The sequence below is a fragment of the Hyla sarda genome, chromosome 11 (genome assembly GCF_029499605.1).
Source record: "Hyla sarda isolate aHylSar1 chromosome 11, aHylSar1.hap1, whole genome shotgun sequence".
Classification (NCBI taxonomy): Eukaryota; Metazoa; Chordata; class Amphibia; order Anura; family Hylidae; genus Hyla; species Hyla sarda.
The window spans coordinates 6,328,416-6,351,003 of record NC_079199.1 but is presented as its reverse complement, the minus strand read 5'-3'; the positions used below and the strand labels follow the sequence as shown (position 1 = coordinate 6,351,003).

Genomic DNA, 22,588 nt, shown 5'->3' with positions numbered 1-22,588 from the left:
ATAGACATCAGTAGACATTGCTGGTCTCATCCCTGGTGATGATGAATGTATAGACATCTGCAGACATTGCTGGTCTCATCCCTGGTGATGATGAATGTATAGACATCAGTAGACATTGCTGGTCTCTTCCCTGGTGATGATCGTATAGACATCAGTAGACATTGCTGGTCTCATCCCTGGTGATGCTGAACGTATAGACATCAGTAGACATTGCTGGTCTCATCCCTGGTGATGATGAATGTATAGACATCAGTAGACATTGCTGGTCTCATCCCTGGTGATGGTGAACGTATAGACATCAGTAGACATTACTGGTCTCATCCCTGGTGATGGTGAATGTATAGACATCAGTAGACATTGCTGGTCTCATCCCTGGTTATGCTGATCGTATAGACATCAGTAGACATTGCTGGTCTCATCCCTGGTGATGATCGTATAGACATCAGTAGACATTGCTGGTCTCATCCCTGGTGATGATGGATGTATAGACATCAGTAGACATTGCTGGTCTCATCCCTGGTGATGCTGAACGTATAGACATCAGTAGACATTACTGGTCTCATCCCTGGTGATGGTGAATGTATAGACATCAGTAGACATTGCTGGTCTCATCTCTGGTGATGCTGAATGTATAGACATCAGTAGACATTGCTGGTCTCATCCCTGGTGATGCTGAATGTATAGACATCAGTAGACATTTCTGGTCTCATCCCTGGTGATGGTGAATGTATAGACATCAGTAGACATTGCTGGTCTCATCCCTGGTGATGCTGGACGTATAGACATCAGTAGACATTGCTGGTCTCATCCCTGGTGATGGTGAATGTATAGACATCAGTAGACATTACTGGTCTCATCCCTGGTGATGGTGAATGTATAGACATCAGTAGACATTGCTGGTCTCATCCCTGGTGATGATGAATGTATAGACATCAGTAGACATTGCTGGTCTCATCCCTGGTGATGGTGAATGTATAGACATCAGTAGACATTGCTGGTCTCATCCCTGGTGATGATGAATGTATAGACATCAGTAGACATTGCTGGTCTCATCCCTGGTGATGATGAATGTATAGACATCCGCAGACATTGCTGGTCTCATCCCTGGTTATGCTGATCGTATAGACATCAATAGACATTACTGGTCTCATCCCTGGTGATGATGAATGTATAGACATCAGTAGACATTGCTGGTCTCATTCCTGGTTATGCTGAACGTATAGACATCCGCAGACATTGCTGGTCTCATCCCTGGTTATGCTGATCGTATAGACATCAATAGACATTACTGGTCTCATCCCTGGTGATGATGAATGTATAGACATCAGTAGACATTGCTGGTCTCATTCCTGGTTATGCTGAACGTATAGACATCCGCAGACATTGCTGGTCTCATCCCTGGTTATGCTGATCGTATAGACATCAATAGACATTACTGGTCTCATCCCTGGTGATGATGAATGTATAGACATCAGTAGACATTGCTGGTCTCATTCCTGGTTATGCTGAACGTATAGACATCAATAGACATTACTGGTCTCATCCCTGGTGATGATGAATGTATAGACATCAGTAGACATTGCTGGTCTCATCCCTGGTGATGCTGGACACATAGACATCAGTAGACATTGCTGGTCTCATCCCTGTTGATGCTGAACGTATAGACATCTGCAGACATTACTGGTCTCATCCCTGGTGATGGTGAATGTATAGACATCAGTAGACATTGCTGGTCTCATCCCTGGTGATGGTGAATGTATAGACATCAGTAGACATTGCTGGTCTCATCCCTGGTGATGATGAATGTATAGACATCAGTAGACATTGCTGGTCTCATCCCTGGTGATGATGAATGTATAGACATCAGTAGACATTGCTGGTCTCATCCCTGGTGATGATGATCGTATAGACATCAGTAGACATTGCTGGTCTCATCCCTGGTGATGCTGGACACATAGACATCAGTAGACATTGCTGGTCTCATCCCTGGTGATGGTGAATGTATAGACATCAGTAGACATTGCTGGTCTCATCCCTGGTGATGCTGGACACATAGACATCAGTAGACATTGCTGGTCTCATCCCTGGTGATGCTGAACGTATAGACATCTGCAGACATTACTGGTCTCATCCCTGGTGATGGTGAATGTATAGACATCAGTAGACATTGCTGGTCTCATCCCTGGTGATGGTGAATGTATAGACATCAGTAGACATTGCTGGTCTCATCCCTGGTGATGATGAATGTATAGACATCAGTAGACATTGCTGGTCTCATCCCTGGTGATGGTGAATGTATAGACATCAGTAGACATTACTGGTCTCATCCCTGGTTATGCTGAATGTATAGACATCAGTAGACATTGCTGGTCTCATCCCTGGTGATGATGAATGTATAGACATCAGTAGACATTACTGGTCTCATCCCTGGTTATGCTGAATGTATAGACATCAGTAGACATTGCTGGTCTCATCCCTGGTGATGATGAATGTATAGACATCTGCAGACATTGCTGGTCTCATCCCTGGTGATGATGAATGTATAGACATCAGTAGACATTGCTGGTCTCATCCCTGGTGATGCTGAACGTATAGACATCAGTAGACATTGCTGGTCTCATCCCTGGTGATGCTGAACACATAGACATCAGTAGACATTGCTGGTCTCATCCCTGATGATGCTGGACGTATAGACATCTGCAGACATTGCTGGTCTCATCCCTGGTGATGCTGGACGCATAGACATCAGTAGACATTGCTGGTCTCATCCCTGGTGATGCTGAATGTATAGACATCAGTAGACATTGCTGGTCTCATCCCTGGTGATGATGAATGTATAGACATCTGCAGACATTGCTGGTCTCATCCCTGGTGATGATGAATGTATAGACATCAGTAGACATTGCTGGTCTCATCCCTGGTGATGCTGAACGTATAGACATCAGTAGACATTGCTGGTCTCATCCCTGGTGATGCTGAATGTATAGACATCTGCAGACATTGCTGGTCTCATCCCTGGTGATGGTGAATGTATAGACATCTGCAGACATTGCTGGTCTCATCCCTGGTGATGCTGAATGTATAGACATCAGTAGACATTGCTGGTCTCATCTCTGGTGGTGGTGAACGTATAGACATCAGTAGACATTGCTGGTCTCATCCCTGGTGATGCTGGACACATAGACATCAGTAGACATTGCTGGTCTCATCCCTGGTGATGCTCGTATAGACATCAGTAGATATTGCTGGTCTCATCCCTGGTGATGGTGAATGTATAGACATCAGTAGACATTGCTGGTCTCATCCCTGGAGATGGTGAACGTATAGACATCAGTAGACATTGCTGGTCTCATCCCTGGTGATGGTGAATGTATAGACATCAGTAGACATTGCTGGTCTCATCCCTGGTGATGATGAATGTATAGACATCTGCAGACATTGCTGGTCTCATCCCTGGTGATGGTGAATGTATAGACATCAGTAGACATTGCTGGTCTCATCCCTGGTGATGATGAATGTATAGACATCAGTAGACATTACTGGTCTCATCCCTGGTGATGCTGGATGTATAAACATCAGTAGACATTGCTGGTCTCATCCCTGGTGATGGTGAATGTATAGACATCAGTAGACATTGCTGGTCTCATCCCTGGTGATGATGAATGTATAGACATCTGCAGACATTACTGGTCTCATCCCTGGTGATGCTGGACGTATAGACATCAGTAGACATTGCTGGTCTCATCCCTGGTGATGATGAATGTATAGACATCAGTAGACATTGCTGGTCTCATCCCTGGTGATGGTGAATGTATAGACATCAGTAGACATTGCTGGTCTCATCCCTGGTGATGATGAATGTATAGACATCAGTAGACATTGCTGGTCTCATCCCTGGTGATGATGAATGTATAGACATCCGCAGACATTGCTGGTCTCATCCCTGGTGATGATGAATGTATAGACATCAGTAGACATTGCTGGTCTCATCCCTGGTGATGGTGAATGTATAGACATCAGTAGACATTACTGGTCTCATCTCTGGTGATGCTGAATGTATAGACATCAGTAGACATTGCTGGTCTCATCTCTGGTGATGCTGAATGTATAGACATCAGTAGACATTACTGGTCTCATCCCTGGTGATGCTGAACGTATAGACATCAGTAGACATTACTGGTCTCATCCCTGGTGATGATGAATGTATAGACATCTGCAGACATTGCTGGTCTCATCCCTGGTGATGGTGAATGTATAGACATCAGTAGACATTACTGGTCTCATCCCTGGTGATGCTGAACGTATAGACATCCGCAGACATTGCTGGTCTCATCCCTGGTTATGCTGATCGTATAGACATCAATAGACATTACTGGTCTCATCCCTGGTGATGATGAATGTATAGACATCAGTAGACATTGCTGGTCTCATTCCTGGTTATGCTGAACGTATAGACATCAATAGACATTACTGGTCTCATCCCTGGTGATGATGAATGTATAGACATCAGTAGACATTGCTGGTCTCATCCCTGGTGATGCTGGACACATAGACATCAGTAGACATTGCTGGTCTCATCCCTGTTGATGCTGAACGTATAGACATCTGCAGACATTACTGGTCTCATCCCTGGTGATGGTGAATGTATAGACATCAGTAGACATTGCTGGTCTCATCCCTGGTGATGATGAATGTATAGACATCAGTAGACATTGCTGGTCTCATCCCTGGTGATGATGATCGTATAGACATCAGTAGACATTGCTGGTCTCATCCCTGGTGATGCTGGACACATAGACATCAGTAGACATTGCTGGTCTCATCCCTGGTGATGGTGAATGTATAGACATCTGCAGACATTGCTGGTCTCATCCCTGGTGATGATGAATGTATAGACATCAGTAGACATTGCTGGTCTCATCCCTGGTGATGCTGGACACATAGACATCAGTAGACATTGCTGGTCTCATCCCTGGTGATGCTGAACGTATAGACATCTGCAGACATTACTGGTCTCATCCCTGGTGATGGTGAATGTATAGACATCAGTAGACATTGCTGGTCTCATCCCTGGTGATGGTGAATGTATAGACATCAGTAGACATTACTGGTCTCATCCCTGGTTATGCTGAATGTATAGACATCAGTAGACATTGCTGGTCTCATCCCTGGTGATGATGAATGTATAGACATCAGTAGACATTACTGGTCTCATCCCTGGTTATGCTGAATGTATAGACATCAGTAGACATTGCTGGTCTCATCCCTGGTGATGATGAATGTATAGACATCTGCAGACATTGCTGGTCTCATCCCTGGTGATGATGAATGTATAGACATCAGTAGACATTGCTGGTCTCATCCCTGGTGATGCTGAACGTATAGACATCAGTAGACATTGCTGGTCTCATCCCTGGTGATGCTGAACACATAGACATCAGTAGACATTGCTGGTCTCATCCCTGATGATGCTGGACGTATAGACATCTGCAGACATTGCTGGTCTCATCCCTGGTGATGCTGGACGTATAGACATCTGCAGACATTGCTGGTCTCATCCCTGGTGATGCTGGACGCATAGACATCAGTAGACATTGCTGGTCTCATCCCTGGTGATGCTGAATGTATAGACATCAGTAGACATTGCTGGTCTCATCCCTGGTGATGATGAATGTATAGACATCTGCAGACATTGCTGGTCTCATCCCTGGTGATGATGAATGTATAGACATCAGTAGACATTGCTGGTCTCATCCCTGGTGATGCTGAACGTATAGACATCAGTAGACATTGCTGGTCTCATCCCTGGTGATGCTGAATGTATAGACATCTGCAGACATTGCTGGTCTCATCCCTGGTGATGGTGAATGTATAGACATCTGCAGACATTGCTGGTCTCATCCCTGGTGATGCTGAATGTATAGACATCAGTAGACATTGCTGGTCTCATCCCTGATGATGGTGAATGTATAGACATCAGTAGACATTGCTGGTCTCATCTCTGGTGGTGGTGAACGTATAGACATCAGTAGACATTGCTGGTCTCATCTCTGGTGGTGGTGAACGTATAGACATCAGTAGACATTGCTGGTCTCATCTCTGGTGATGCTGAACGTATAGACATCAGTAGACATTGCTGGTCTCATCCCTGGTGATGCTGGACACATAGACATCAGTAGACATTGCTGGTCTCATCCCTGGTGATGCTCGTATAGACATCAGTAGACATTGCTGGTCTCATCCCTGGTGATGGTGAATGTATAGACATCAGTAGACATTGCTGGTCTCATCCCTGGAGATGGTGAACGTATAGACATCAGTAGACATTGCTGGTCTCATCCCTGGTGATGGTGAATGTATAGACATCAGTAGACATTGCTGGTCTCATCCCTGGTGATGATGAATGTATAGACATCTGCAGACATTGCTGGTCTCATCCCTGGTGATGGTGAATGTATAGACATCAGTAGACATTGCTGGTCTCATCCCTGGTGATGATGAATGTATAGACATCAGTAGACATTGCTGGTCTCATCCCTGGTGATGCTGGATGTATAAACATCAGTAGACATTGCTGGTCTCATCCCTGGTGATGGTGAATGTATAGACATCAGTAGACATTGCTGGTCTCATCCCTGGTGATGATGAATGTATAGACATCTGCAGACATTACTGGTCTCATCCCTGGTGATGGTGAATGTATAGACATCAGTAGACATTGCTGGTCTCATCCCTGGTGATGATGAATGTATAGACATCTGCAGACATTACTGGTCTCATCCCTGGTGATGCTGGACGTATAGACATCAGTAGACATTGCTGGTCTCATCCCTGATGATGGTGAATGTATAGACATCAGTAGACATTGCTGGTCTCATCCCTGGTGATGATGAATGTATAGACATCTGCAGACATTACTGGTCTCATCCCTGGTGATGGTGAATGTATAGACATCAGTAGACATTGCTGGTCTCATCCCTGGTGATGGTGAATGTATAGACATCAGCAGACATTGCTGGTCTCATCCCTGGTGATGGTGAATGTATAGACATCAGTAGACATTGCTGGTCTCATCCCTGGTGATGATGAATGTATAGACATCAGTAGACATTGCTGGTCTCATCCCTGGTGATGATGGATGTATAGACATCAGTAGACATTGCTGGTCTCATCCCTGGTGATGCTGAACGTATAGACATCAGTAGACATTACTGGTCTCATCCCTGGTGATGCTGGACGTATAGACATCAGTAGACATTGCTGGTCTCATCCCTGGTGATGATGAATGTATAGACATCAGTAGACATTGCTGGTCTCATCCCTGGGGATGGTGAACGTATAGACATCAGTAGACATTGCTGCTCTCATCCCTGGTGATGGTGAATGTATAGACATCAGTAGACATTGCTGGTCTCATCCCTGGTGATGCTGAACGTATAAACATCAGTAGACATTGCTGGTCTCATCCCTGGTGATGCTGGACATATAGACATCAGTAGACATTGCTGCTCTCATCCCTGGTGATGGTGAATGTATAGACATCAGTAGACATTGCTGGTCTCATCCCTGGTGATGATGAATGTATAGACATCAGTAGACATTGCAGGTCTCATCCCTGGTGATGCTGGACGCATAGACATCAGTAGACATTGCTGGTCTCTTCCCTGGTGATGATCGTATAGACATCAGTAGACATTGCTGGTCTCATCCCTGGTGATGATGAATGTATAGACATCAGTAGACATTGCTGGTCTCATCCCTGGTGATGCTGAACGTATAGACATCAGTAGACATTGCTGGTCTCATCCCTGGTGATGCTGAACGTATAGACATCTGCAGACATTGCTGGTCTCATCCCTGGTGATGCTGAACGTATAGACATCTGCAGACATTGCTGGTCTCATCCTTGGTGATGCATCCTTGGTCTTCAGCTCCTTCTTGTTCTTGGGGCATTTTCCCTTCAGTTTTGTCTTCAGAAAATGAAATGCTCAATGGGATTCAGGTCAGGTGACTCGGCCATTGCATAACATTCCACTTTTCCCTTAATAAACTCTTTGGTTCTTCTGCAGTTTGCTTTGGGTCACTGTCCATCTGCACTGTGATCGCCGTCCAATGAGTTCTGAAGCATTTTGCTGAATATGAGCAGATAATATGAAACACTTGAGAATTCATCCTGCTGCTTTTGTCACATGATGAATAAATCCAAGAGAAGCTGTTCCATTGGCGCCATACATGCCCACTATGCCATGACACTCCCACCACCATGTTCACTGATGAGGCTTAGGATCATGTTCTTCTCCAGACTCTTCTCTTCCCATCACTCTCTCGGTCTCCTCTGTCCATAGGATGCTGTTCCAGGACTGTGAAGCTTTTTTAGATGTCGTTTGTTAAACTCTAATCTGTCCTTGGTGTTTTTGAGGCCCCCAATGGTTTCCATCTTGTGGTGAACCCTCTGTATTCCCTCTGGTGACGTCTTCTCTTGATGACTCTGACATCCACCTACCTCCTGGAGAGTGTTCTTCATCTGGACAACTGTTGTGAAGGGGTTTTCTTCATCAGGGAAAGAATTCTTCATCCTCCACAGTTGATTTTCTTGGTCTTCCGGGTCTTTTGGTGTTGCTGAGCTCACCGGTGCTTTCCTTCTTTTTAAGAATGTTCCAAACAGTTGTTTTGGCCACGCCTAATGTTTTGGCTACCTCTCTGATGGTTTTGTTTAGTTTTTTCAGCCAAATGATGGCTTCACTGATAGTGACAGCTCTTTGGATCTCATCTTGAGAGTTGACAGCAACAGATTCCAAATGCAAATAGCACACTTGAAATGAACTCTGGACCTTTTATCTGCTCATTGTAATTGTGGGTAATGTGGGAATAGCACACACCTAGCCATGGTGAGAAGCCAATTGTTCCATTACTTTTGGTCCCTTAACAAGTGGGAGGCACATATGCAAACTGTTGTAATTCCTACACCGTTCACCTGATTTGGATGTAAATACCCTCAAATTAAAGCTGACAGTCTGCAGTTAAAGCACATCTTGTTCATTTCATTTCAAATCCATTGTGGTGGTGTATAGAGCCAAAAAAGTTAGAATTGTGTCGATGTCCCAATATTTATGGATTAATTGCATGCCAGTATTACATTTAGAGCAGTATTCCTCAACGGAGGTGCTTCCAGCTGTTGCAAAACTACAACTCCCAGCATGCTGGGAGTTGTAGTTTTGTAACAGCTGGAGGCACCCTGCTTGGGAATCGCTGATTCAGAGCTACCTGCCAGTGACTAGAGGAGGCCAGAGCAGAGGATCAGCGCAGGACCTGGGGCAGAGGAGCTTCAGGAAAACAATTATGTTCCCCTATCTGTAGCTCTCTAGTTGTTGTAGAACTACAGCTCCCAGCATGACCTTCTGTTTGCGCACAATGGGAGTTGTAGTTTGCAACAGCTGGAGGGTCACAGGTTGGGAAACTATGATTTAAGTGCAAAGCGGCACAATACATTAGGTGGGGAACAGTGGAAGAGTATATTAGGGGCAGGGGGTACAGTACATAAGGGGGCACAGTATATTGAGGGCACAGTACATTAGGGAGGCACAGTACATTAGGGGGGCACAGTATATTGGGGCACAGTGGCACAGTATATTGGGGGACACAGTACATATTACAGTACATAAGGGTCAGACAGTATTATACCCAGGGGCACAGCGTGTGGCAGTATTATATCCCGGGGCATAGAACGTGTGCATTATATTCAGAGGAACAGTGTGTGTTATGTTGTGATATATTTAGGGGGCATAGACTGTGACGGTATTATATTCAGGGGCACAGTGTGTGGCAGTATTATATTCAGGGGCACAGTGTGTGGCAGTATTATACCCAGGGGCACAGTGTGTGGCAGTATTATATCCCGGGGCATAGAACGTGTGCATTATATTCAGAGGAACAGTGTGTGTTGTATTATATTTAGGGGGCATAGACTGTGACGGTATTATATTCAGGGGCACAGTGTGTGGCATTATTGTACCCCGAGGCACAGACAGTGACGGTATTATATTCAGAGGCAATATTATTTTGTTAATATTAATGTCCAGGCAGCGCCTTTTTCTTCTATGGCTGTAGGTGTGACCCTTCACCTGATGGCAGACCTTCACTATATGTAGTTGAGCGCCCCTGTATCATAATCCGATTATATTACATTCCAGATACAATATATAGAGAATAGAGGTGCAGACTCACCGAAGGGAGCGACGCGATCATCTGCTTGTGAATGATGGTGGACTCTGACACCTTTGTTCCGACATCTGCGCAAATAAACTATAAACACAAATGTTATTAAAATTAAGAGGAAAATAGATCTAAACTCTACAGATCATTAGGAAAGTCTTCAGACCCCTTCATTTTCCAAACGCAGGGTGCGGGCTGCGAGGTTCGTGACGTCACAACCACGCCCCTCGTGAAGTCACGCCACGCCCCCTCAATGCAAGTCTATGGGAGGGGGTGTGGCAGCCACCACACCCCCTCCCATAGACTTGCATTGAGGGGGCGTGACGTCACAAGGGGAGTGGCCATGACATCATGACACACACAGCCCGCACCTTGCGTTCAGAACAAAATGTGGAGTACCCCTTTAAGGTCATAGATTAGGGGAAGGTGAACCAAGAAGACAGAGGGCCAGAGCTCTGGATCAGGTTTTCATTTCATTGGAGCTCAGTCATAGTGACCATTGGGTTCTCGGTCTCCTCTCTAACCCGGGTCCTTCTCCCCCCATTACTTAGTCTGGTGGGGTGGCAACTCTAGGAGAAGTTTTGATTGTTCCTTCTTCTTCCATATAAGAATTATGGAGGCCACTGAGCTCTTGGGAACCTTCAGTGCAGCAGAAATGTTTTATTCCCTTCTCCAGATCTGTGCCTCCACACAATCCAGTCTCTGAGCACTACAGGTAGTTCTTTTCCCCTCATGACTTGGTTTTTGCTCTGATATACATTGTCAGCTATGAGACCTTATATAGACAGGGCTGTGTCTGAGCTCTACAGGCAGTTCTTTCCCCCTCATGGTGTTTGCTCTGATATACATTGTCAGCTGTGAGACCTTATAAAGTCAGGGCTGTGTCTTGTCCAATCAGCTGCATTTACCACAGGTGACTCTAATCAAAGTGGAGAAACATCTCAGACATGGTCAGGAGAAATGGGAGGAGCCAGAGCTAAATATCACGTGTCATAGTAAAGGGTATGAATACTTACCCTATTTTTCCAATAAAAAAAATTAGTAAAAATGTATCAAATTCTATCTTGCATGCAAAATGATGGGTAAAAATTTTTTTTATTTTTTTTTGTTAAACACAACATAACAAAATGTGAAAAAAGCGATAGGGTCTGAAGACTTTTCTGAATGCTCTGAAAATACTGCAGCAGGACAGCGCCACCTAATGGTGCCATGAACAAATAGCAAGACTATACATGCAGTTTTCATTAAAACAAATAACCTAAATAAAAATAATAATGCCATCTATAGAAGCGGCTGGTTAGACGCCTCTGCCGGCAGCCTGTGTGGAGGTAGCGGGTGCACTTTAATTCTCCTGCTCCTTTTAAGTAGGTCACATTTGCTCAGAAATGGTCTCACGAGCTCAGATGCAAACACAGATCCTTAACGCCGGTCCTTTAATTTAATGAAAGGGCTTAGCACATAAAAGTGCGTACACTGGGGACCAGTCGGTAATGAAATGGCCCATTTCATTCTCGCTGTAGTTACCATCCCCCTCCAGGCGTCTCATACCTGAACCAGCAGGAGAAGGTTGGTGTCTGGCAGCGGAGACTTTAATTTCAAGGCTTGCAGCAGGTCCAGGATCACGCTGCGGGTCAGGTAGTACTTGTCCCGTTCCTGTAAAATAACATCAGTAAAAAAATAAATAAAGTATGAATTGTAGCGCACAGCTCTGCTACATCTGTATACATTAAGACACTGGAAGAAAAACTCATTTATCAGTCTCAAAATGTCCATTAATATAGGAATATAGGAATACTTCCCTAAAATATGTCTCCTGCATGTTTCACCATATGTGGCTCATCAGGGTGGCTTACTGCTGTTTCTTCCTTCCAGGTGCTAACAACTGGATCTCCCTGATCCTTACGCCACATATGGTGAAAAGCGTAGGTAACATTTTTGGATATCAGGGTATCCCTGGAGAGCCACATATGGTGAAACACGTAGGAGACATTTTTAGAATCAGGGTCTTCCTGATGAGCCACATATGGTTAAAAGCGTAGGAGACATTTTTGGAATCAAGGTCTCCCTGATGAGCCATAAATGGTGAAAATTGTGGGAAACATTTTTGTCATCAGTGTCTCCCTGATGAGCCATATATGGTGAAATGCGTAGGAGACATTTTTGGAATAAGGGTTTCCCTGATGAGCCACATATGGTTAAACATGTAGGAGACATTGTTGGAATCAAGGACTCCCTGATGAGCCCAGCGGCAGAGAGGAAGAGCCAGACCATATTCAGTGACGGCCATCACAAATCTATGTAAGAAGAAAGAAGATGTATCGCTGCATAAATGGGAAGATGGTAAAATCTGTTTATTTGTTTTTGTATTTTCTGTTTAGGTGTGTATTCACATACTAGGCTCTTCTGAGCAGTTTGCTATTCTCCCTGGATAGGGAGTGGTTAATGCTCTGAACCAATGAGAACTCGGGTGGGGTTATTTTAACCAGAGTTCTCCTGCATTCTGTGCTGGTTATTTGAGCAATTCACTTCCATGTCTGCTTAAGCATGCACCTTCTATTTATATTGTAACATTATCTGATTTTTAGCCATGGTTGAATTATCCTGTTTATGATAGCTTTTAGTCTGCTTGGTTTTATGTACATCTGTCGGTTTTTAGGTTTATTTATGTTCGTTCTGCTTAGTCTGTGTTAACACTGTGAGTCTTGCTTGTATCCGTGATCTGTATGTTATATTCCTATTTGGTATCCTGGAGACAAATCTGACTCATCTGGTGTTCAGTCTAGTGTTATAATGTATTATAATTCCTAATATAAAAAAGGGGGGGGGGGGAGCTCAACGCAAATATAGTAGTAAGAAAGCCTAAACCAAGGATACTGCGTTGCACCTACCCTTGTGCCAAAAGGATAATTTAGTAAAACAGAAAAAGATGCAGTCCTACTAGGTATAGGGGAAACAGGAAAAAATAGAAGGAAGTTCATGTTAGTTATCTTAGTCCAGTGTGAACAGTGTTCTATGTTCCTGATCAGTTTTGTGTTTTACATTCAGTTATTCTGTTCATCCCCTGCATTTCTTGGCTTCTGCTGTTTACTCTTTTTATACCTTGTTTAGTTCATTTATTCATATTTGCCGTTTATCTAGATTCTGGTTTGTGAACTGTTTGTTAATACACTATATTCTGCCCTGTTGGTATTTGTATCCGTTCTGGTTAATCTGTTCTGGTTTTAGTATTCCCCTTCTATTTCTGTCCTATGAGTTTTACCGCCCATTGCACTTTAGTGCAGGGAGGGACCAAGTTGTTGATCGACCGTTTAGGGTGGATGGGCAAGTAGGCCGGGAGAGTGTTACTAGGGACAGTTTAGGGCTCACTCTCCCTGTCCCCCCAGTAGGTCGTGACAAAGATACATAAAAAGGAAATCACAGGAAAAACTTAACAGTCCTGGATTCACCAAATATTAACCAACCATTACACTAAGATTGAGGTATAAATTGTCGGCAGATAAAACTATCTCCCCTAAAATATGTCTCCAGCGTGTTTCACCATGTGTGACTCATCAGGGTGGCATACTGCTGTTTCTGTCTTCCAGATCACTGGGATCTCTGGGATGTCGCAGCCGAGATCATGGGGGGGGGGTCTCCAGCGGTGGGACCCCCGCGATCAGACATCTTATACCCTATCCTTTTGGATTGGGGATAAGATGTCTAGGGGCGGAGTACCCCTTTAACTGCTTAATGACAGTTGACAGATATTGGAGTGATCTTTGAAGTTGATCATCACATGGCAGATGACACCTGCTGGGAATGACGAGTGCCCGACTTTTGGGTGCGTCAAACTCCCTCGCCCAACCCATGATGTAAATGTACATTATGGGTGGGAAGGGTTTTATTGTAAGGGCTGACGAAAACCTAGGCACCAGGATGGAATTCCCAGTGGCCAGGGCAACCTGGAGCCTGGGATTTGTGGAGCTAAGGTATAGTTTACTGTAAGGGAAAGGTATTTGGGCACAAGTTGCCTTTGTTGATGTGTTGTACAGGTCTAAAGGCGATCTGTGGGAGCTGGCATGGTGGCCATATTGGATATAACCCAGCTTTCCCAGTGAACAGATGAAACTAATAGCCTGTGGAATAAAAGTTTTCCCAACAGCTCGAGACCTACAAGCCATTACAGACTACTATGTGGAGTTACTGCCCTATACAATCCTATGGATGCAGCAGAATTCCCACACAAGACCCTGAATCATGGAAATGAAGCCCCTGCCCCGCGAGCTCCGATCGATAGTATTGAGCCGCTGCTGCATTAACTGAATTTCCAATTAGTTAGATGGCTGTAAAGTCGCTGACTGACTGCGGGTCACTCATTGATTTTCACTTTTTCTTATTTAACCTTCCTGCACATCTCACAATCACCATCTGACCGCCATCTTACATTCAGGCACTAAAAGGAGAAGTGAAGTGAAATGCAAAATGGATGCTGGTCAGCGACTACCAATGGACCAGATACTAAATACTTATCCTGTACTGATCCTGAGTTATATCCTGTATTATACTCCAGAGCTGTACTCACTATTCTGCTGGTGAGGTCACTGTGTACATACATTACATTACTTATCCTGTACTGATCCTGAGTTATATCCTGTATTATACACCAGAGCTGTACTCACTATTCTGCTGGTGAGGTCACTGTGTACATACATTACATTACTTATCCTGTACTGATCCTAAGTTATATCCTGTATTATACTCCAGAGCTGTACTCGCTATTCTGCTGGTGAGGTCACTGTGTACATACATTACATTACTTATCCTGTACTGATCCTGAGATATATCCTGTATTATACCCCAGAGCTGCACTCACTATTCTGCTGGTGAGGTCACTGTGTACATACATTACATTACTTATCCTGTACTGATCCTGAGTTATATCCTGTATTATACTCCAGAGCTGTACTCACTATTCTGCTGGTGAGGTCACTGTGTACATACATTACATTACTTATCCTGTACTGATCCTGAGTTATATCCTGTATTATACTCCAGAGCTGTACTCACTATTCTGCTGGTGAGGTCACTGTGTACATACATTACATTACTTATCCTGTACTGATCCTGAGTTATATCCTGTATTATACTCCAGAGCTGCACTCACTATTCTGCTGGTGAGGTCACTGTGTACATACATTACATTACTTATCCTGTACTGATCCTGAGTTATATCCTGTATAATACTCCAGAGCTGTACTCACTATTCTGCTGGTGAGGTCACTGTGTACATACATTACATTACTTATCCTGTACTGATCCTGAGTTATATCCTGTATTATACTCCAGAGCTGTACTCACTATTCTGCTGGTGAGGTCACTGTGTACATACATTACATTACTTATCCTGTACTGATCCTGAGTTATATCCTGTATAATACTCCAGAGCTGTACTCACTATTCTGCTGGTGAGGTCACCATGTACATCAATAGCATGGGCCAAACCAAACAAGCAAGCTTTAATGGGAATTAAGCAACAAAATAAAACTAAAAAAAATTGAAAGGACGTAGACCATCTAATATAGGAGTTTGAAAACAACCCCACACACAAAAAAAATACAATTAAAGGCATATTCTAAAAATCCTTGTGTAGAACTGTAGAAGTAGTTTATACACATCCTCTTGGCTGTCGGTTTTTCAACAAACACAATTTACAGTGTTTTCCAAGTTACTCGTTGGGTTTTTAGCATTTTGTCGGGACCACGCCCCTTTTACACTGGAAACTCTCTGTATACTGGAAACTCTCTGTATACTGGAAACTCTCTGTATACTGGAAACTCTCTGTACACTGGAAACTCTCTGTACACTGGAAACTCTCTGTACACTGGAAACTCTCTGCACACTGGAAACTCTCTGTACACTGGAAACTCTCTGCACACTGGAAACTCTCTGCATACTGGAAACTCTCTGTACACTGGAAACTCTCCGTACACTGGAAACTCTCCGTACACTGGAAACTCTCCGTACACTGGAAACTCTCCGCACACTGGAAACTCTCCGCACACTGGAAACTCTCTGTACACTGGAAACTCTCTGTACACTGGAAACTCTCTGTACACTGGAAACTCTGTGTACACTGGAAACTCTCTGCACACTGGAAACTCTCTGTACACTGGAAACTCTCTGTACACTGGAAAATCTGTGTACACTGGAAACTCTCCGTATACTAGAAACTCTCTGTACACTGGAAACTCTCCGCACACTGGAAAATCTGTGTACACTGGAAACTCTCTGTACACTGGAAACTCTGTGTACACTGGAAACTCTCCGCACACTGGAAACTCTCGGAGCACTGGAAACTCTATGTACATTGGAAACTCTGTATATTGGAAACTCTCTGTACACTGGAAACTCTCGGAGCACTGGAAACTCTATGTACATTGGAAACTCTCTGTATATTGGAAACTCTCTGTACACTGGAAACTCTCTGCACACTGGAAACTCTCTGCACACTGGAAACTCTCTGTACACTGGAAACTCTCTGTACACTGGAAACTCTCGGAGCACTGGAAACTCTATGTACATTGGAAACTCTCTGTATATTGGAAGCTCTCCGTACACTGGAAACTCTCTGCACACTGGAAACTCTCTGTACACTGGAAACTCTCTGTACACTGGAAACTCTCTGTGCTAAATGCAGCAGAGCACATCTAGGCTGATAGCTCCTGTGATAATACAATGTAACACGCCCGCCAGGACCAGTGCCACCTATTGGTGGTAGTCTATTCTGCACTATACAAGCAGAAAACTAAAAATTCCCTGTCTGCTTCTATAATTCAGTTATACACTCGCTTCCTGTGAAAGTCATAGGGTGAATCTTCTGCTGCAACTGTAACAGAACCTCTACAGTTTATTCAGTGATGGAGCTTGGTGTGGTGATCTGCATCCTGGGATGATGGAAGAGACACTATACACCTCCTGCACTATAGGAGCTGAGATAAGCTGGGAGAGGGGCACTGGGGACCCCCGCGATCTCCCTGCTGCACACAGCATTTGTTTAGAGCATCACGTGCAGCGCCGGAGGCTTGTGACAATTCACTAATTGTGGAGGAGGGGGTTGTTTTGTTTTGCTGTTTCCAATAATGACCAGCTGACAAATCCATCAATAGACCAATGACCATGTTATTACCTTGGTGAACGCTCGGTAACATAGGCCGCAGAGCTCGACGAGGTACGCCAGGGCGAACACCCCGTGCTGCATGACGAAACTTAGCAGCTTGGAGAATGGCTCCAGCAGACTCTATAGTGAGGAAGAGAGGGATCAATATTAAAAGTGTCCATAACAATATCAGAAATAAGTTGCACTTCATTAGAAGGTATAGGGGTGAAATTAAATGCCCCCCTCTCAATCCTCAGCTGGAAACAGAAGCATAAATAGTGGGGATGTCACTTATCCCATTAAAGGGGTACTCCGGTGGAAAACAAATTGTTTTAAATAAACTGGTGCCACAAAGTTAAACAGATTTGTAAATCACTTCTATTAAAAAATCTTAATCCTTCCAGCACTTATCAGATGCTGTATGCTCCACCGGAAGTTGCATTTCTTTTTGGCGCTCTTTCCAGTCGGACCACAGTGCTCTTTGCTGACACCTCTCTCCATGTCAAGAACTGTCCAGAACAGGAGAAAATCCCCATAGCAAACCTCTTCTGCTCCGGATAGTTCCTGACATGGACAGAGGTGTCAGCAGAGAGCACTCTGGTCAGACTGGAAAGAACTACACAACTTCCTCTGGAGAATACAGCAGCTGATAAGTACTGGAAGGATTAAGATTTTTACGTAGAAGTCATTTACAAATCTGTTTAACTTATGGCACCAGTAGATTTAAAAAAAAAATTTCCACTGGAGTACCCCTTTAAGCAGGACGTCATCATCTTCGTGTTATGGGCAGAAGAGACAGTGGGGTCTCTAAGTAACGGACCCTTAGGATCAGTTCAGACTAAGCCACCCCTAGTGCATATAGAGCAAATGTGCCACATGAACAGGGTGTCCTACATGGGCGGAGGGCAACATATGGGAACAATAGGAAACCCTAACATAGGATAAGCACTTACTCTGGTGGCGTTAGACGTCGGGATCTTCAGAAGACAAATCATTATCCGCAGACTGGAATCTAAGGAACACTGGACGCAAAAAGAGCCAGAATGTAATACCTTCTTATCCAGCCAGACATAGAATAGTCAACAAAGTACTGGTAACAGCAACCCCGGTGGTCATAAGCGGTACTGCAGTGTATAATGCAGTGTTTCCCATCCAAGGTGCCTGCAGCAGAACTACAACTCCCAGCATGCCTGAACAGACAATGCACTGGTCAGACATAGTGTAGTCAATAAATCCCCGTGGTTATAAGCAGTACTACAGTGTATAATGGAGTGTTTGCCAACCAGTATGCCTCCAGCAGTTGCAAAACTTTTGCTGTCCTGGCATGCTGACATGAGATGTAGTTTTGCAACAGCTGGAGGCATACGTGAAAATCACAGTATAGAGAGAATGTGATCGGTGAGTCATGTGACAATCACAGTATAGAGAGAATGTGGCCTATTTGTAGAAGGTCAGCCTGACTTTAAGCTATACCTTAGATGAGTGCTTCCCAACCAGGGTGCCTCCAGCTGTTGCAAAACTACAACACCCTGCATGCCTGGACAGCCGTTGGCTGTCCAGGCATGCTGGGTGTTGTAGTTTTGCAACAGCTGGAGGCCCACTGGTTGGGAATCACTGGTCGGACATAGTGTAGTCAACAAATGACTAAAATGAACAGTAGCCGCCCAGTGGTCCTAAGCGGTACTGCAGTGTATAATATAGTGTTTCCCAACCAGTGTGCCTCCAGCTGTTGCACAACTACAACTCCCAGCATGCCCGGACAGTCGTTGAATGAAGCAGATGAAAGCCACTCTACCTTTAGTGGAAGGACAGAAGGCAATTTTGTGAAAAAGGTCTGGAACTGGTTACAGATGGTGGTCCACAGGTTACTGGGGGAATCCATAGGTAAGGCTTCCATGAAGGTGGCGATATTTTCCAAGCATCTCAGCATCGTACCGCCGGCTGGTAAATTCTTCTTGTTATTTAACCCCTGGATAGAAAGAACATATTTTTTATTTATTTTTTTATTTTTTTACTGAAAAGTGAAAAAACATAAAAAAAACACCACAACATAGCTGCAGCAAACGGCGCTATAGGCATAATCCAGTTATAACAAAGATTAAATGGGCACCGGCCCTTTACAAAAGAACATTTGACACGTGTCATCTCTTACCTCCAGTAGTTGGCTCAGGGCAGCGAAAGAGCTGAGCTCATTAAAGTCCATCAGAGAGGCGGCTAAGGTCCGTAAGAAGCTGCCATCTGCGGGAACGGAAAACGGGACCGGTGAGTCATGTGACAATCACAGTATAGAGAGAATGTGACCGGTGAGTCATGTGACAATCACAGTATAGAGAGAATGTGACCAGTGAGTCATGTGACAATCACAGTATAGAGAGAATGTGACCAGTGAGTCATGTGACAATCACAGTATAGAGAGATAATGTGACCAGTGAGTCATGTGACAATCACAGTATAGAGAGAATGTGACCAGTGAGTCATGTGACAATCACAGTATAGAGAGAATGTGACCAGTGAGTCATGTGACAATCACAGTATAGAGAGAATGTGACCAGTGAGTCATGTGACAATCACAGTATAGAGAGAATGTGACCAGAGAGTCATGTGACAATCACAGTATAGAGAGAATGTGATTGGTGAGTCATGTGACAATCACAGTATAGAGAGAATGTGATCGGTGAGTCATGTGACAATCACAGTATAGAGGTAATGACCAGTCATGTGACAATCACAGTATAGAGAGAATGTGATCGGTGAGTCATGTGACAATCACAGTATAGAGACAATGTGACGGGTGAGTCATGTGACAATCACAGTATAGAGATAATGACCAGTCATGTGACGATCACAGTATAGAGAGAATGTGATCGGTGAGTCATGTGACAATCACAGTATAGAAACAATGTGACTGGTGAGTCATGTGACAATCACAGTATAGAGAGAATGTGACCGGTGAGTCATGTGACGATCACAGTATAGAGAGAATGACCAGTCATGTGACAATCACAGTATAGAGAGAATGTGATCGGTGAGTCATGTGACGATCACAGTATAGAGAGAATGTGACCGGTGAGTCATGTGACGATCACAGTATAGAGAGAATGTGACCGGTGAGTCATGTGACAATCACAGTATAGAGAGAATGAACAGTCATGTGACAATCACAGTATAGAGAGAATGACCAGTCATGTGACGATCACAGTATAGAGAGAATGACCAGTCATGTGACGATCACAGTATAGAGAGAATGACCAGTCATGTGACGATCACAGTATAGAGAGAATGACCAGTCATGTGACAATCACAGTATAGAGAGAATGACTAGTCATGTGACAATCACAGTATTGAGAGAATGTGATCGGTGAGTCATGTGACAATCACAGTATAGAGACAATGTGATCGGTGAGTCATGTGACAATTGCAGTATAGAGACAATGTCATCGGTGAGTCATGTGACAATCACAGTATAGAGAGAATGTGACCGGTGAGTCATGTGACGATCACAGTATAGAGAGAATGACCAGTCATGTGACAATCACAGTATAGAGACAATGTGATCGGTGAGTCATGTGACAATCACAGTATAGAGACAATGTCATCGGTGAGTCATGTGACAATCACAGTATAGAGAGAATGTGACCGGTGAGTCATGTGACGATCACAGTATAGAGAGAATGACCAGTCATGTGACAATCACAGTATAGAGAGAATGTGATCGGTGAGTCATGTGACAATTGCAGTATAGAGACAATGTGATCGGTGAGTCATGTGACAATTGCAGTAAAGACAGAGCATGTGACCAGTTTATCATGTGACTATTGCTCTGACACGTCATCACCTTTGATGTTGCTCTGGAACAGCTGAGAGAAGATGCCATTGGGCGCGAGCTGATGGAACACACAGCGCAGGAACTGCTTGGCCACCCCCGCAACGTTCCCCGGGATCATCATACTGGGGATAAGCAGAACGGAAAATAATGATATAATAATATGCAAATACATGTTCTATCACTGTCCTTAGCTTAAAGGGAAACTCCGGTGAAAAACTATTTTTTTTCCATATCAACTGGCTCCAGAAAGTTAAGCAGAATTAGAAATTACTTCTATAAAAAAAATCTTAATCCTACCTGTACTTATCAGCTGCTGAAGTTGAGTTGTTCTTTCCACTCTGACCACAGTGCTCTCCAGAACTGTCCAGAGCAGGTGCAAATCCCCATAGCAATCCTCTCCTGCTCTGGACAGTTCCTGAGACAGACAGAGATGTCAGCAGAGAGCACTGTGGTCAGACAGAAAAGAACAACTCAACTTCAACAGCTGATAAGTACTGGTAGGATTAAGATTTTTTAATAGAAGTAATTTACAAATCTGTTTAACTTTCTGGAGCCAGTTTATATGAAAAAAAAAATTTGCCCCACAGGAATACCCCTTTAAATATGCTTGCAGCAGGACTTGAAGCTATGCCTTAGATGAGTGCTTCCCAACCAGGGTGCCTCCAGCTGTTGCAAAACTACAACACCCAGCATGCCTGGACAGCCGTTGGCTGTCCAGGCATGCTGGGTGTTGTAGTTTTGCAACAGCTGGAGGCCCACTGGTTGGGAAACACTTATATAGACAATGAATGCAATCCTCCACAATCCTGTCAGGAGATTAAATGTGTGCTTCCCCTTTAAGAAGGAATTAATGACATCTATCAGGAGATGAGGCTCCGGCCGCTGACGCCATCATGGAGACGAACGATCATTTAGTCATCGGATCTTCACCCCTCATCACATGACACAAAAGGTGAAGTTTGTTGTGTTGGACTTCAGTGAACTCCCCGTCTATAAATCTTCACTTCTGACTAAATTACAGGATGAAATCATTTTTCTCATTAGCTGCAAATTCTCGGGGGTCCCATTAATTCATGTTGTGCTTCATGACGTCACCGACAGCAGCGCCACTAAGGCTTTTCTGACTTAAAAGGAGCACTCCGGGTATTAGTACTAGTATTCTAATAACTAGTATTTGTAGTTATACAGCTCCCCTCCTGGAGCTCCCCCCTATCTGTATACTGCTGCTATCTCTATGGGATCAGGATATATAGTAGTTATATACCTCTCCTCCAGCTCTATCTGTATACTGCTGCTATCTCTTTGGGATCAGGATATATAGTAGTTATACACTTCCCCTCCAGCTCTATCTGTATACTGCTGCTGCTATCTCTATGGGATCAGGATATATAGTAGTTATACATCTCCCCTCCAGC

General features: G+C 44.1%; 1 protein-coding gene across 5 annotated transcripts in view; it reads right to left on the bottom strand.

Moving 5' to 3' along the window:
• The window catches only part of UNC79 (unc-79 homolog, NALCN channel complex subunit), a 173,373-nt gene that overhangs the window by 28,328 nt on the left and 122,457 nt on the right, over window positions 1–22,588 (bottom strand). For all 5 annotated transcript variants that reach the window (XM_056544994.1, XM_056544993.1, XM_056544995.1 and 2 more), the window contains 7 exons: window positions 21,183–21,295; window positions 19,500–19,585; window positions 19,143–19,316; window positions 18,301–18,369; window positions 17,378–17,488; window positions 11,761–11,865; window positions 10,225–10,302 (listed from right to left, as the gene is read on the bottom strand). In XM_056544994.1, coding sequence (XP_056400969.1) covers window positions 10,225–10,302; window positions 11,761–11,865; window positions 17,378–17,488; window positions 18,301–18,369; window positions 19,143–19,316; window positions 19,500–19,585; window positions 21,183–21,295 — 736 coding nt within the window. The remainder of the gene's footprint in view (window positions 1–10,224; window positions 10,303–11,760; window positions 11,866–17,377; window positions 17,489–18,300; window positions 18,370–19,142; window positions 19,317–19,499; window positions 19,586–21,182; window positions 21,296–22,588) is intronic.